The sequence below is a fragment of the Narcine bancroftii genome, chromosome 4 (genome assembly GCF_036971445.1).
Source record: "Narcine bancroftii isolate sNarBan1 chromosome 4, sNarBan1.hap1, whole genome shotgun sequence".
NCBI classification, from domain to species: Eukaryota; Metazoa; Chordata; class Chondrichthyes; order Torpediniformes; family Narcinidae; genus Narcine; species Narcine bancroftii.
This window is the reverse complement of record NC_091472.1, coordinates 312,717,910-312,733,889: the sequence shown is the minus strand read 5'-3', so window position 1 is coordinate 312,733,889 and position 15,980 is coordinate 312,717,910. Positions and strand designations below refer to the sequence as shown.

The window sequence follows — 15,980 nt, the reverse complement described above, 5'->3', positions numbered from 1 at the left end:
GTACCACATTGTGATGCAGCCGGCCAAGACTCTCTCGATAGAGCTCCTGTAGAAGGTTGAAATTATAATAGCTGGTAGCCTTGTCTGCTTCAGCTTGCTCGGGAAGTGCAGTCGCTGTTGTGCCTTCCTGACAAGTGAGGAGTCGTCGTGTGTCCACAATAGGTCACTAGTTAAGTGGACTCCAAGGAAGTGGAAGGTATATCTCAAGAGAGTGAAATGTGATCATCTTATCTGAAAGGGCAAGTCGGAATCTCAGTTCAAAATCAGAGGGAACCATGGTAAAGAAATAGAAAGAAAGCAAGTATCTCTGTATTCTGATCAAAAGGTTGTATGACTAGCACCTGCTGGCCTTGTAGAATGACAGATTCTTGATACCTGTCCTAATTAGATTGCAAATTGATGAACAGTTTTGTGACTGTAAACAAACTATCACCTGGTCCCATTTTGAATGAGGGATTCCAGACGCCAAACTCTGGAGCCAAATAATAGGTATGGTATATAGAAGCATATGGTAGTATAGTCGTTAATTTACTGGACCGACATCAGATGGCCTGGACCATTAAGATGCTACTTCGAAACCCACCACAGCAGCTGGGGAATTTATATTCCAGTAATTAAACAGATAGGGATTAAAAAGAAAAAAAGCCGGCATCAGTTTATTAATGATGGTTGCATTGAAATACTGAATGGCTGTCCAAGTCTATCATCTTCACCAGTCATTGGCGGTAGAAAATGTGGTCTCACCTACACTGTGATGCCAGACCCATTGATGCAGTTGACTTTTATCTTCTCTCCTGTGGTCAGGAATGAGGAATAAACTACTGTCATGGTGGCCAGTAAGCTAACATTCGCGGAAGTAAAAATAAAAGAGAAACAGGAGTAGGGAAGCAAAGTAAGGAAGTAAGATCGAAACATCACTGAGCACCTTGGCTCTGTCCGCATCAGTGACAGAGATCTCCCAGATTTCAGGTTTATTGTCAGAGGGTGTACGTGACATCACAAACAACCCTGAGGTTCTTTTTCCTGTGGGCGAGGCAGAATTACCACTCATTTGTAATGCAAAAAAAAACTGTGCCCAATATACACATAATAGAATAAAGAAATGTAAACAATCTGACTGTGCAATGCCAAGAGAATGAAAAAAATCAGTAAAGCTCACAAGTAGAAGTCCTTAAGTCAGTCCCTGATTGAGTTTGTCGTTGAGGAGTCTGGTGGTGGAGGGGGAGCAGCTGTTCCTGAACCTGCTGGTGCGAGTCTTGTGGCGCCTACACCTCTTTCCTGATGGTACCTCTTCCAGTGGCCAACCATTTCAGTTCTGCCTCCCACTCCCATGCTCATATGTCACCATTGCCTCACACAATCCCACCAAGTCCACCCGTACATTGGAGGAACAACATATTCCATCTGGGCACTCTCCAACTGCATCGCATTAACGTCGACTTCTCCAGTTTCTGCTCCCCATTTCCCCTTCCTTCCCTTTCCCTTAGCTCTCCATCCCCTTTCCTCTCAATTCACAGAGACATCCCTCCTCCCCCTGTTTGCTGACGTGCCCTCCCTCCCTTATCCACCTATTAACTCCTCCTCCTTCCCCTTCCATTTCGTTCAGACGCCTGCCAACATTTTTCCATACTTTGATGAAGGGTTAGGGTTAGGTTAGGCTCGAAGTATTGGTTATGCATCATTATCTTTGCTATATAAAGTGCTCTGTTTGACCTGCTGAGTTTCTCCAACATTGTGTTTTACTAACATCCACGTCTTGTGAATTAATGGATAAGTTGAAAAGGAATTATTGTGATGGTAGATCTGACCAACATTCTTTATGGCCAATAGGTTTGTTTTGACAGGAGATTGCCAATGTTGGAATCTGGAGCAACCAACAACCTGGTAGTGGTTTAAATTTAAATTAGGGATGCAGAACTTAGTAGGTCGAGCAGCATCAGTGGGAGTGAAAGTACACTTCGGGCCGAAAGTCTTGATGGAGGCTTCTCACCCCATTCCTTTTCTAGCACTGACGCTGCTTGACCTGCTGTCTTCCTCCAGCAGGTTGTTCATTGTCAGTTTTGACAGGCGTGGCAGCCATGAGAGATGTGAGGGGACATTCTCATGTGTCGACTGGGCACGAGAGATGATGTTTGTCAGGATTAGGCCCTTGCAAGCTTGCACAAAGGCACTGAAAGCACGATGCTTCCTCTCGATATTGCATAGAACGTGGAGCATTGAAAATTATGACACAGTACAGGCCCTTCGTCCCAGAACGTTGTACCGACCAATAGAAACCTACACAAAAAAAGGGAACCTTTCCTACCTCACACCCATAGCTCTCTATTTTTCTTCCATCCATGTGCCTGTCTAAGAGTCTTTTAAATGTCCCTATTGCACCAGCCTCCATCGCCACCCCAGCCACGCATTCCAACCATCTACCACTCTCTGTGTAAAAATCATCTCCCCTAAACTTTCCTCCCCACTTCTTGTGCAGATGTTTTCTGTTCTTTGCTACTCTCGCCCTGGGACAAAGGCTCTGGCTGCCTACCCTATCTATGCCTCTCATAATCTCAGAGACCTCTATTAAGTTACCTCTCATCATCTTTCTCTCCAAAGAGCAAAGCCCTAGCTCTGCAAACCTTACCTCAAAAGACACATTCTCCAAACAAAGCCACGTCCTGGTAAATCTTCTCTGCACCCTCTCCAGAGCATCTACATCCTTCCTGTAATGTGATAACCAGAACTGAACCTAATGTTACAAGTGTGGTCTAACCAGAGTTTTACTCTTTACATGAACTGAAACTTGTCCTCTCCCAATTCCCAATATGAGTTCCCAGCAGGTGAGGTTCCCTGTGTAGAGGCTGACATAGGTGCTGAGGCACTGTAACATCCACATAAGTCAAATCAAGCCAAGTTCAAGTTTATTATCATCTGATTGCACAGTACAACCTGATTCTTCTTTGGCTTGGCTTCGCGGACGAAGATTTATGGAGGGGGTAAATGTCCACGTCAGCCGCAGGCTCGTTTGTGGCTGACAAGTCCGATGCGGGACAGGCAGACACGGTTGCAGCGGTTGCAGGGGAAAATTGGTTGGTTGGGGTTGGGTGTTGGGTTTTTCCTCCTTTGCCTTTTGTCAGTGAGGTGGGCTCTGTGGTCTTCTTCAAAGGAGGCTGCTGCCCGCCGAACTGTGAGGCGCCAAGATGCACGGTTTGAGGCGAGATCAGCCCACTGGCGGTGGTCAATGGGGCAGGCACCAAGAGATTTCTTTAGGCAGTCCTTGTACCTTTTCTTTGGTGCACCTCTGTCACGGTGGCCAGTGGAGAGCTCTCCATATAACACGATCTTGGGAAGGCGATGGTCCTCCATTCTGGAGACGTGACCCACCCAGCGCAGCTGGATCTTCAGCAGCGTGGACTCGATGCTGTCAACCTCTGCCATCTTGAGTACTTCGATGTTGGTGATGAAGTTGCTCCAATGAATGTTGAGGATGGAGCGGAGACAACGCTGGTGGAAGCGTTCTAGGAGCCGTAGGTGATGCCGGTAGAGGACCCATGATTCGGAGCCGAACAGGAGTGTGGGTATGACAACGGCTCTGTATATGCTAATCTTTGTGAGGTTTTTCAGTTGGTTGTTTTTCCAGACTCTTTTGTGTCGTCTTCCAAAGGCGCTATTTGCCTTGGCGAGTCTGTTGTCTATCTCGTTGTCGATCCTTGCATCTGATGAAATGGTGCAGCCGAGATAGGTAAGCTGGTTGACCGTTTTGAGTTTTGTGTGCCCGATGGAGATGTGGGGGGGCTGGTAGTCATGGTGGGGAGCTGGCTGATGGAGGACCTCCGTTTTTTTCAGGCTGACTTCCAGGCGTGTAAAACACGGAGTCACACAACCAGACATAACACACATGGAGACAAACATTACACACACAGGACAAGTATTTCATCTCTACAAATAAATAAATATTGTTTCATGAAAATGAGAGCCTCAGATGGTCAGTGTGAGCAGTTCCTTCGTCATTCTCCATCCTCAGTGCCCATGGGAAGAAGCTGCTCCTCAGACTGGCGGTGCTGCTTCTGGTCCTCCTGTATCTCTTCCCCGATGGAAGCAGCTGAAAGATGCGGTGTGCAGGGAGGAAGGGGTCCTCAATGATTTTGTGCGCCCTCTTCAAACAACAATCTTGGAAGATCACATCGATGAGGGGGGAGGGAGATTCCAATGATCCTCTCTGCCGCTCATGGTGTAGGTTTACCTCCGATCCATTTCTCTGCAGCAAATGTACCATGCTGTTATGCAGTCAGCCAGGACGCTCTCGATAGAGCTCCTGTAGACATGATGGTGGCCGGTAGCCTTGCCCGTTTCAATCTTCTCAGGAAGTGCAGTCATTGTTGCGCTTTCCTGACAAGTGAGGAGATGTTACTGTCCACGATAGGTCACTAGTTAAGTGAACTCCAAGGAACTTGGTGCTCTCCACTCTATCCTAGTGAAGGATGGTCTTTCTGCGTCCTCTTGAAGTCCACGATCATCTTCTTTGTCTTTTCCACATTGAGACTCGGGCTGTTACTCTTGTGCCATTTAACATTTGCAACATGTACTGTAAGAAGGAATGCATCCATGGTGATTCAAACTGGCTGTGGGCTGTTGGCATCTTGCAGTCGAAGGAGCCACACAGGCCACGGGGTAACGCGGTCGGGGGACCCACTGGGCTGCGGGCTGCTTGTGGGAACCAGATATCGGAGGCAGGATTCAAGAGGGTGTTGAGGGCTCCTGAAGGGCCTCATGCACTGAAGGATTCCTGATTGTATCGCAGGTTTGGATCTGGAGCTCGGGTGGCCGATTGATCGAACAAGAATGGGTGCAGTTGCAGAGACAGTGGGAGCGCTGAAAGCGTTTCCACGGACACTCAGTGACTCTCTTTCTCCTGTACTGTAAGGGGCACCAAGTGACACTAATGGTGACTCTCTATCAGCAGGCAGAAGACAATTACGTGTAATATTACATGTTCTGTAATATTTCATGGCAATAAAGGAATCTGGAATCTTGAATCATGAATTCTTTTCAATGCTGACCAACCTTGCTGCCTCATCGACTCTGGAAATATTCTCCTGCTTTATTTAACTACAGATCCCTCAGCTCTGTGGGGGTGCAGAGTCAAATTTCCCTGTATGCTGCAATGTGGGAAAACAGTCCAATATCATATATGAACATTCCACCCCATTGGTGTGTTTGAGATAACAATGAATCATGGGAGAGGAACCCACTTTATTCTCATCCCTGTGCTGGCATTTTTGTAAAAGCTATTCATTTACCATATATACTTGTGTAATTATCGTCTAATAGTCAACCCCCATTTTTGGACCCGACCATCCACCCATCTGAGCTCCCTGCTCCCCGACTGCCAACCCATCTAAGCTCCTGACGCCCTGGCCACCCACCCATCTGAGCTCCCGACATTCTGACCACGAGGCCTCACCTCGGCCACCGCCCATCCACATTCCCGATACCCCAACTGCGGTTCCTTGCCCCTGCTGGAACTCCTGACACCCCGACCGCGAATCCTTGCCTCGGCCGCCTGTCCACTGCAGCTCCACTGAGCTCCTGACGCCCCGAACGCAGACTTTCCTCTCGGTCCCACCCATCCTAGCTCCCGTCACCTTGAAAGACACAGCGACCTACCGCGGTCAAAAGCATGACCCATGTAAAAGTCGACCACCCCACCAAATTTGACTCGAAAGATTGGTTCCAAAAATTTGCCGATTACACAAGTATATACATTAGTCCTGTTCACTCTGCCAAGCCATGTAACATAACAATTACAGCACGGAAACAGGCCATTAGGCCCTTCTAGTCCGCACCGAACCAAACACCCCTTTCTAGTCCCACCTCCCTGCACAATGCCCATAACCCTCCATCTTCTTCTCATCCATAGACCTGTCCAACCTTTTCTTAAATAATACAATTGACTCCGCCGCCACTATTTCTCTTCCCCAAAAAGCAATTATCATTGAACCAACTTTAATTCCACTTCCCATTCCAGTACTAACACATCTGTCCATGGCTCGCGCCTAGTTTGTGGAAGGGTGGCAGCAGTGACCGAGGTTCAAATCCCACGCTGTCTGTAAGGGGTTTGTACGTTCTCCCCACATCTGATGGGTTCCCCGGATGCTCCAGTTTCCTCCTACCTTTCAAAACATAGCGGGGATGTAGGTCAACTGGGTGTTTATGGGTGGCACAGGCTAATTGGGCGGAAGGGCCTGTTACCGTGCTTTATGTTGGAATTATAAATTTAAATTAGGGATGAGGGATAAATGGTGTCCTGGTCAATTATGATCACATCCTGGAAAGCGATTATGGTCATCTTATAGCTGCTCGGGGGAGGAGCAGACCTCTTCTAATCTCCAAACCAGATGGTGTCAATAGCAACTCTCCCCACCAACCCATCAACGTGATGTACCAGGATCGCAATATCATTGAGCACCCCTTCCACCCCACACACAGCATCTTTCAGCTGCTGCTGTCGGGGAAGAGATATAGGGGTATCAGAGCCAGCCCCACCAGCTTCTTCCCACGAGCAGTGAGACTGCCGAACAACTGATGAAACTGCCCACTCAAACCCTCTAAGACTTGACGATTTATTCAACCATTTATATATATTTTTTTATATAAATGTGCTGCATATATATTATTTGTTATGTCTTTGGATGTTTTGCACCAAGGACAGGAGAAGGCTGTTTCGTCAGGTTGCATTCATACAATCAGATGATAATAAACTTGAACTCACTTCACTTAGTTTTCTCAAGCCATGCCACCACCCCCTCCCCCACCAGCTTTATTTCTCTGGCCCCATTCCTCTACCTGCCCGACAACCCAACTTTCCTTCCTCCCCCTCTCCACCCCCTTCCCCTTCCTCCCTCTATCTTTCTTAGCCCTCCTGGCCTTTTCCTCCCATCACCTCCTGGCTCGCTTTTCTCTTCCATTTTCTCTATCCCTCCCACCAGTATTCGCCAATCAGCCGCCAACCCGGGCCCCTCCCCCACATTTTTCTTTTGGCGTTCTGCCTGTCCCTTGACTATCCCTGATGAAGGGTTTTGGGTCGGAACGCCGCCTCCTGCAGCCGCTGCCTGACCCGCTGAGTTCTCCCAGCATTTTGTGTGTTTCCATAGCCTTCCAGCGCCTGCACTCTCTCTAGTTTGCCTTGCTTCGTCCATGCAGGCAAGTGATCAGAATTAGAACCAGAATTTATCGTCATGAATATGTGTGTCACAAAATTTGTGACAGGTGCAAAATTGCTTTAAGTTACGTTTAAATCAAGAGGAAAACGAGGTGGTGTCTTTGGTTCATTGACCATTCAGAAATCTGATAGCGGAGGGGATGAAGCTGTTCTTGAACCATTAGATGTTCGTCTTCAGGCTCCTGATGGAGAAGAGGGCATAGCCTGGGTGGTGGGGGTCATTGAGGATAGAGGCTACTTTCTGGAACACCTCCTCGTGAAGATGTCTTCCATTGAGTGAAGACTAATGCCCATGATGGCGCTGGGTTACAACACGCTTGGAAAACCCCTCATTTTGCATTTGCTTTTCTCGCTAATGCAGTGCAGTTAAAAATTTAATTGCTTTTCCGGATGTGACCATCATTGCCAAGGACACTATTTAATCCCCATCCCTGATTGTCCTCGTACAAGGAGCTTGCCAGCCCATTTCAGAATGTGGTTAGTAACCAACTGCAGATCTACTGAAAGTTCATTAAGCTGTTGCATCGTTGGTCCCAACGCTCAGCTGCAGGGTTGTTAACTTGACCTGTGTCATCACGGGTACCGGTTTCACTCCATCGAGGATATCTACAAGCGGCAGTGTCTCAAGAAGGTAACCTCTATCCTTAAGGACCTCCACCATCCAGCCATATCCTTTTCACTCTGCTACCATCAGGAAAAGGATACAGGGCACAAGGACAACTTCTTCCCTACTGCTATCAGATTCCTGAATGATCAATGAACCACAGAGACTACCTTCCTTGCTCTTTTATATAAATGGTTTGCACTGAAAAACCACAGATTTCGTGACTTGTTCATGATAATAAATTTTGAATCTGATTCTAAAAATTGATCTCTGATTTTCTTTCCATAGATATTGCCTAACAGAATTATTACTTTCAGTAGTCGGAGCTGCCCAAATCTTCTTCAGAAGAAATTCACACCCTCTGCCCATACGCCTTGTGTTTTAAAATCTATCTCCTTATTAAATTTATTTCTTAATATTTTCTATACATATTTAAGTGGTGTTACCGCCCTGAGTTCAATATGTTGTGTTCTCAAAGGGTGCACAGCTTGGATTGCAGACTGCCACTAGCCGTTCCTCCCTCAATTATATCGCACTGTGCCTCTGTTTGGGAATTTCAGGGCAAGATGATGGGCAGAATGATCATCCCAGCCATGAACAAGGTCAGGAAGTGGCAGACGCAGAAATAAAGAAGGAAGAGATCGCACCGACAGCGGTGGAAAATCCAAACGTTAAAAAAAAGGTCGGGGAACTTTCATCAATAGATTCTGAGCCATGGGGTCTACGGGTGTGTGTACTGACAATGGGGTGGTGTATGTCATGGGGTTGTGTGTGTGTGTGTGTGTGTGTGTGTGTGTGTGTGTGTGTGTGTACTGTCCATGGTGCGGTGTGTGTACCATCCATGGGGTGGTGTGTGTACTGTCCATGGGGTTCTGTGTGTACTGTCCATGGGATGGTTTGTGTAATGTCCATGGGATGATATGTGTACTGTCTACGCGATGGTGTGTGTACTGTCCATGAGGCGGTGTGTGTGTCTGTCCATGTGGTGGTGTGTGTACCGTCCATGGTGCGGTGTGTGTACTGTCCATGGGGCGGTGTGTGTACTGTCCATGGGGCGGTGTGTGTACTGTCCATGGGATGGTTTGTGTAATGTCCATGGGGCGGTGTGTGTACTGTCCATGGGATGGTTTGTGTAATGTCCATGGGATGGTGTGTGTACTGTCCACGCGATGGTGTGTGTACTGTCCACAGGATGGTGTGTGTACTGTGCATGATGCGGTGGGTGTGTCTGTCCATGGAATGGTGTGTGTACTGCTCATAGAGTGAAGTGTGTGTACTGTCCATGAGTGGTGTGTTAATACTGTCTACAGGTGGTGAGTGTCCAGGAAAGGCATCAGTACATTGGGAGGGAGGCAGAAGAGATTCACCAGGATGTTGCTGGTACTTGGGGTGTTGAGTTGCAGGGAGAGCTTTATTCCCTAAGGCAAAGCAGGCAGAGAAGCACCCTAACAGAGATTTATAAAACCATGAGGGGTGCAGATAAATTGCTCTTTTTCCCAGCATAGCCAGTACTAAATCACAACAGAGGTCCCAACACCACTCGCTGACCTCCAGCCTCCAACTCTACCATCAGTGTTTCATGATCCAGCTTACTCCAAAGCCAGTTCACTGAGAAATAATGTCTGCGTTGATGGGAAGTAGATATTTAAAAGCCTCACATAGCTCCAGATTTCTGTCCCAATGAAGCATTACTGTGACAGGAACATACAACATAGAATATTACAGAATAGTGCAGGCCTTTCAGCCCATGCGCTGACCCATATTTTTCAACCCACTCAACAATGTAACCCTTCCCTACCTCACACCAATATCCCTCTATTTTTCTTGCATCCATATTCCTGTCTAAGAGTTTTCTAAATGTCTGCATTATATCAGCTTCACCCACCACCCCCTGGCTAAGCATTCCAGCCACCCACCTCTCTCTGAGTAAAATACTTAACTCTGACATCTCCCCTAAACTTTCCTCCACTCACCTTATGCAAATCTCCTCTGGCATTTACTGTTGTCGCCTCGGGAAAAAGGCGCTGGCTGTTCACCCTAATCTTCTAGACCTCTATCAAGTCACCTCTCATCCTTCTATGCTCCAAAGAGAAAAGTCCCAGCTCTGCTAACTTTGCCACATAAGACACGTTCTCCAATCCAGGCCACATCCTGGTAAATCTCCTCTGCACCCTCTCCATAGCTTTCACAAGCTTCCTGAAATGAGGAGCAGAACTGAACACAATATTCAGTGTAGAAGAATGCTATCATGTCTACTGTACAATGTAGCAATGCTCCGAAATTCTGACTTGCTGAACAAATACTTTGTGGAAAAAAAACTTCAAAAACCAATTCACACAACCACAATTGAATTAAGAAGAGGAGATAAATACCAAATAAAATCAATAATAAATATTAACAATAATTCTCGTACAAAAACAAGGTGACTGTAATAGTGTAGACCGTCCTTTTGTAGAGTTGGAGCAGGTTGGAAAGAATTTGCTCTTGAGGCTGGAGGTGGTGGTCTTCAGGCTTCTTTACCACAGTTCCCTCCTTTGTCTCCTGTTCAGAATCTGGGATCACCGCCTGCTCTATGCTCCGTGGGCCCACATATTCTCTCCGCACACACCCTCCTGGAGCACGACCTCTAAAGTTCAGAAAAGCAATCCTTTCCCCACCCAATGCCATAAAACCATAAGTTATGGGAGCACAGCCCCATTCCCCTGCCTTCTCCCCATAACCTTTGATACCCTGACTATTCAAATACCTATGAATTTTTGCCGTAAATGCACCCAACGACCTGTCCTCCACAGCCACCACTGCCAGCAAATTCCAGAGGTTCACCACTCTCTGGCTATAGAAACCACATCTCTGGTTTGTATGGGAACCCTTCAATCCTGAAGTTGTGCCCTCTTGACTTTGACTCCCCTACCATGGGAAAAAACTTTGCCACGTCTACTCTGTCCAGACCTTTCAACATTCGCAATGTTTCTGAGGTCCCCTTCAATCTTCTGAAACTCCAAGAACAGTCCAAGAGCAGTCAAACGTTCCTCATATGCTAATCCCTTCATTCCAGGAATTATTCTTGAGAATCTTCTCTGAACCCTCTCCAGTACCACCACATCCTTTCTTAATAAGGAGCTCAGAACTGTACCCCGTAGTCCCAGTGAGGGCTCACCAGTCCCTAATAAACCTTCAACATCACACTCAGAGACAAAGACAAGGAAACTGAAATTAATCACACAAATATTAGAGTATTGTGTAGTTTTGGTCACCTAACTACAGGAAAGTTTTCAATAAGATGGAAAGAGTGCCGAGAAAATTTGCTCGGATGTTGCCTGAACTTCAAAGACAGAGTTACAAGGGAAGGTTAAACAGATTAGGACTTTATTCCCTGGAGCGTAGAAGAATGAGGGGAGATTTGATATAGTTATTTAAAATTATGAAGGGGATAGACAGTAAATGTAAATAGGTTTTTTCCACTGAGGGTGGGTGAGATACAAACCCGAGGAATTGGGTTAAAGGTGAAAGGGGAAGAGTTTAGAAGAAACATAAGGGGGAACATCTTCGCACAGAGAATGGTGAGGGTGTGGAACAAGCTACCAGCTGAAGTTGTGAATGCAGGCTCAATTTTAACATTTCAGAAGAATTTGGACAGGTGCGTGGATGGGAGGGGTATGGAGGGCGATGGACTGGGTGCGGGTCAATGGGATGAGGCTTAAAAATTGATCAGCACAGACTAGAAGGGCTGAAGGGCCTATTTCTGTGCTGTTATGTTGTAAGGTTCTATGGTTCTAATATAATCAGTGGCACATTGTGAACATTTTTCTGTTCCTTTCAGGCACCTCGAAATCTTTACACTCCAGCAGCCAAGAGCAATTCACGTCGATGCACTGTTAAGCAGAAGAAGAAGAAAGGAATTTTTAGTTGATTTTTAAAGTAATGTTTTTACACCAAGGGGCACTTCTAGCCCTTTCATTTCTCTGCCCATTTTTATATGTGAAGCACATCATGGTATGACTAGAAAAAGTATGTTGCATTGCTCAAAGGACACTCTTTACCCTTTTGGATCAAAACCTGAAGGGGCTGATATCCAGATATTTGCAGCATGAACTCTCCGAGGTTCCTGTTATATTGGCATCTTAAATTGGGGTCCTTGGATATCTCCACGCCCACCATGGCAGTTGTTGGGTATCCATTAAAGAGCCACAGTGTCATGCATTACTGCATTACGTGGAGGAGGGGACAAGGTCTGCACAAGTCGCTCAGTTCTTCTGTTGGCTGAAAGGGGGGGGGCGATTGGTTGAATGGCCAGGGTTGAGGTGACGTCTATTTCTAAGCGGCATCAGATGGACCAGAAGATTTTAACCTTCTGTGATAACACCTACGGGAATTGACCTTGAGACTTGCACCCATTGGCCAAAGGGGAGGTCGAAGAGTGCGCGACGCATCACCTGCCGGCTTTTCAATGTCCCAGTGTGACAGCGGCGGCCCACCTGAACTTGTCTGTCGAAGTGGTGCTCAAGGTAAAATCCAGGAGGACTGACCCAGGAGTCACCAACCCTGCTCTTGCAGCCTCACAATAGACGCAAAGGTTATTTTCTGGCACATTTGGCAGTAAGGAAAGACACAACGCTGGAGAGAAACTCAGCAGGTCAGTATCGACCAAACTTAACCAACGATTCAGGCTTCAACCCTTCATCAAGGTATGAGCAAGAGTCGCCTGCCACCATTTTGATGAAGGGCTGAAGCCTGAATCGTTGGTTAAGTTTGGTCGATACTGACCTGCTGAGTTTCTCTCCAGCGTTGTGTCTTTCCTTCAATCGCAGTATCTACACCACTTTCATGTTTTACTCTTTTCCTTGTTATCAAATGCAATCTACCTGCCTCTCCGGCTTGCCCTGATCTCCATCGTCTTTCTGAATTTTCCTGTCTATTAATTCCTCCTCATAACACTTTCCATCTCCTCACTACCTAACTTGCTCTTCTTATTCACAGCGCTTAATATTTTGTTGGATTTCTAATCATGCTTTGATTTTTTTTTTCTCTTTCAGCTCCTCAAAATCCCATTCCTCTCCATTGTGTTCAGCCTGTTTTCTCATCTTTTGCTCCCATCTCTTTTCTCCCACCTATATCTCCCTGATCACCATCTTTATTGTCCCACCCAGTCCTGTTTACTCTTGATTTTAAATCCCTACAATTCTCTCCTGACCCTGACTTTCTTTCACTTTTTATTGAAGCATTTTCCGGACACGTATCTCTTCCCCATGAGCAGGATCGCAAATGTGAGGCTATTTATTGTTTAAAAGCAAGCGCAAGCTTTCAGTGTTTTGGGCAGAAGATGTCAGGGATGTGCGCACTTGCTCAGTGTCAGTGCTTCTTCCAGAGGTGGTCAGACATATTCATTTGAAGACGTATTTTCAAAGAGAAATATAATTTCTCTTTAAACTCGCACTACTTCAGAGATGGCTGGCACCTTTTAATTTGAGAACCCCATAATCACTTTATTTTTGCATTTACATTTTTATTTTCTCTCGTTCCCCTCCCCCTCGCCTTTATCCGGTTGGACAACAAAATTTATAGTCATTACTCCAAAGTAAAACTAAATAGTTGCAAATTACCAGTATACCAGCAATAGTAACTACTTTGTCTAATTAATTAAAGGCTCCACAAGCTTGCCAAATTGAGGACAACAGATGGTATGAATTTGGCATGCAGCCGCGTTTGGTTCCTTTAGCACAAGGCTGATTTTATACTTTCAAAAAAAAAACCATTGCAAGCTGATTGTGGCTTCAAAAAGCTTGGCTAAGGTTCGACTTCATTCCATTTTCCTTTTAAAATGAAATAACCACTGCTCCGTCCAAAAGCACCTCTTTTTTTTTTAATGGGGACTTTCCCCCTCCCCTTTCCTCCCTTCTCCAAGCAAGCCCGTGTGCGCTGTCACGTTATAAAGCTTCCCGTCTGTCTGGGTTTCCAGAGCAAGCGATGTCCCTTCCCCACGAAAGAGTGACACAGCCCCACTGAATCCTGCATTTTTGGGTTTTGAGCAGATGCCTTTTTTTTAATTAATACAAGCATATCTTTTACACTTTTAAAGCCAATCTAAAATTTGAAAATAAAGCTGTTTAATATTACTTCAAAGAATTCCACTTTATGTTTAAGTGTGGGTATTAACTTAGCTATATTTGTAACCTTCCCTTCTGCCTGCTAATTAGGAGACCGGTTCCTATAATCATTTTTCAGACGTCTACCCTGAGGGTAGACGTCGTGTCCAGTTCTCCTCTTCTTGACCCCTTCCATCCCCTGGATATTATTCCCAGCTGAAGATGAGCCGGCTGCTTCAATCCTGCTCTCAAATCCACGGCAAAGTGCTGCCGGAACAAGGGCTTCAGTTCCCGGTGCAACCGGAGGTGAGGAGAACGAGTCGCTTGGTCAGATGTCACCTGCCCGTCTGGCCTCCCAGCTTCGAAAGCAGCGAACACCCACCCACCCTACCACAACAGCTTGGTATAATTTCTGTGGTTTGGCCAACAGGCGTTGGCCTAATTAGTACCAATTATTGCGAGAAGCAAGGGGGATCCCATCGGGAATTGGAGACCCGTCGGCGGTGAGGATGCTTCAGCTGTCAAAGGGCGGAGGTGGTCATTTCCAACTCCGTGTTAATTCCCAAAGGTATTATGTTCCACACGTTGTTCCATGCCACTCTCCGGGGATCTCTGAATGCAACAGCCTGTTATTTCTGTTTCACCAGAAGAGCTGAATTATCATGTTAGTCTTGGACATAAGAAGATAAGAAATAGGAGCAGGTGCAGGCCATCCGGCCCGTCAAGCCTGCTCCGCCATTCAATTAAATCGTGGCTGATCATCTCCACCTACCTGTCTGTTCCCCATATCCCTTAATTCCCTTTCTACGGAGAAATCTACCCAACCTTGTCTTAAATATGTTTGCTGAGGTCACCTCCACTGCTTCAACGGGCAGTGAATTCCATAGATTCACCACCTTCTGGGAAAAGCAGTTCCTCCTCATCTCCAACTAAATCTACTGCCCTGAATCTTGAGGCGATGTCCCCAAGTTCACTACCAATGGAAACAACTTACCTATATCTATCTTTGCCTTTCATAATTTGATCGTTTCTATAAGATCCCCTTTCATTCTTTTCTGGGCTCTTCCCAGTGATTGTATAGATCATGGCACTAGACTACGTTAAAATAATTATTTAATTTTAAAAAATTTAGATATGCAGCACGGCAACCAGCCCATTCGGCCCATGACCCGGTGCTGCCCAATTATACCAAATTAACCTACAACCCCGGTACGTCTTGAACAGTGGGAGGAAACCAGAGATCCCGGAGGAAACCCATGCAAATACAGAGAGAACGTACAAATTCCTTTCAAACAGAACTGGATTCGAACCCTGGTTACTGGATCTGTAACATCATTACGTTATCCACGTCGTCCCAGGTAAAATTGCAAGATCTTGCCTGTCGTGTGTATAGTGCTGGGAACACTTCCCCCCACCCCCCACAGTGGTCCTGAGTTGGAAGAGGGTGAGGGTTAAATGAAATGCAGCCGGAATTTCCGCTCCAGATCAGGAGCCAATTCAATCCAAGCTGGAAAGTGACTAGAAGGGAGGAACAGATCCTCTCTTCCTCCGTGATCAGGTCTACTCCGATCGTAGCCAGGAGTTTCCTTTGGCTTCACAGCTGGAACAGTTTCCAAAGTGTGTGGCAAAGTTTCACTAGTGTCTGCAGTTCTGGTCCCCAAATTATAGGAAGGATATCAATAAGGTGGAGAGGGTGCAGAGAATATTTACTAAAATGTTTCCTGGATTGCAGTATCTAGAATACAGAGAAAGATTGAGTAGACTGGGTCTTTATTCATTAGAGCATAGAAGGTTGAGGGGGGATTTGATAAAGGTATTTAAAATTATGAGGGGGATAGATAGAGTAGATGTGAATAGGCTCTTCCCCTGAGGGTAGATGAGATTGGAATGAGCGGTCATGAGTTAAGGGTTAGGGGACAAAAGTTTAGAAGTAACATGAGAGGGGGCTTCTTCACTCAGAGAGTGGTGGCTGAGTGGAATGACCTTCTGGAAGAGGTGGCTGCAGCAGGGTCAATTTTGTCATTTAAGGTTGGATAAGTGCATGGATGTGAGGGGATTGGAGGGTTATGGGCAGGGAGCAGGTAAGTGC

At 46.2% G+C, this 15,980-nt stretch overlaps 1 protein-coding gene across 2 annotated transcripts in view; it reads left to right on the top strand.

The window, feature by feature from the left end:
- nhej1 (nonhomologous end-joining factor 1) overlaps nucleotides 1-12,422 on the top strand; it is a 406,931-nt gene extending 394,509 nt beyond the window's left edge. For both annotated transcript variants that reach the window (XM_069935934.1, XM_069935935.1), the window contains 2 exons: nucleotides 8,369-8,490; nucleotides 11,629-12,422. In XM_069935934.1, the coding sequence (XP_069792035.1) occupies nucleotides 8,369-8,490; nucleotides 11,629-11,718 (212 nt within the window). In that variant the 3' untranslated portion in view covers nucleotides 11,719-12,422. The remainder of the gene's footprint in view (nucleotides 1-8,368; nucleotides 8,491-11,628) is intronic.
- Nucleotides 12,423-15,980: the final 3,558 nt, after the last annotated feature.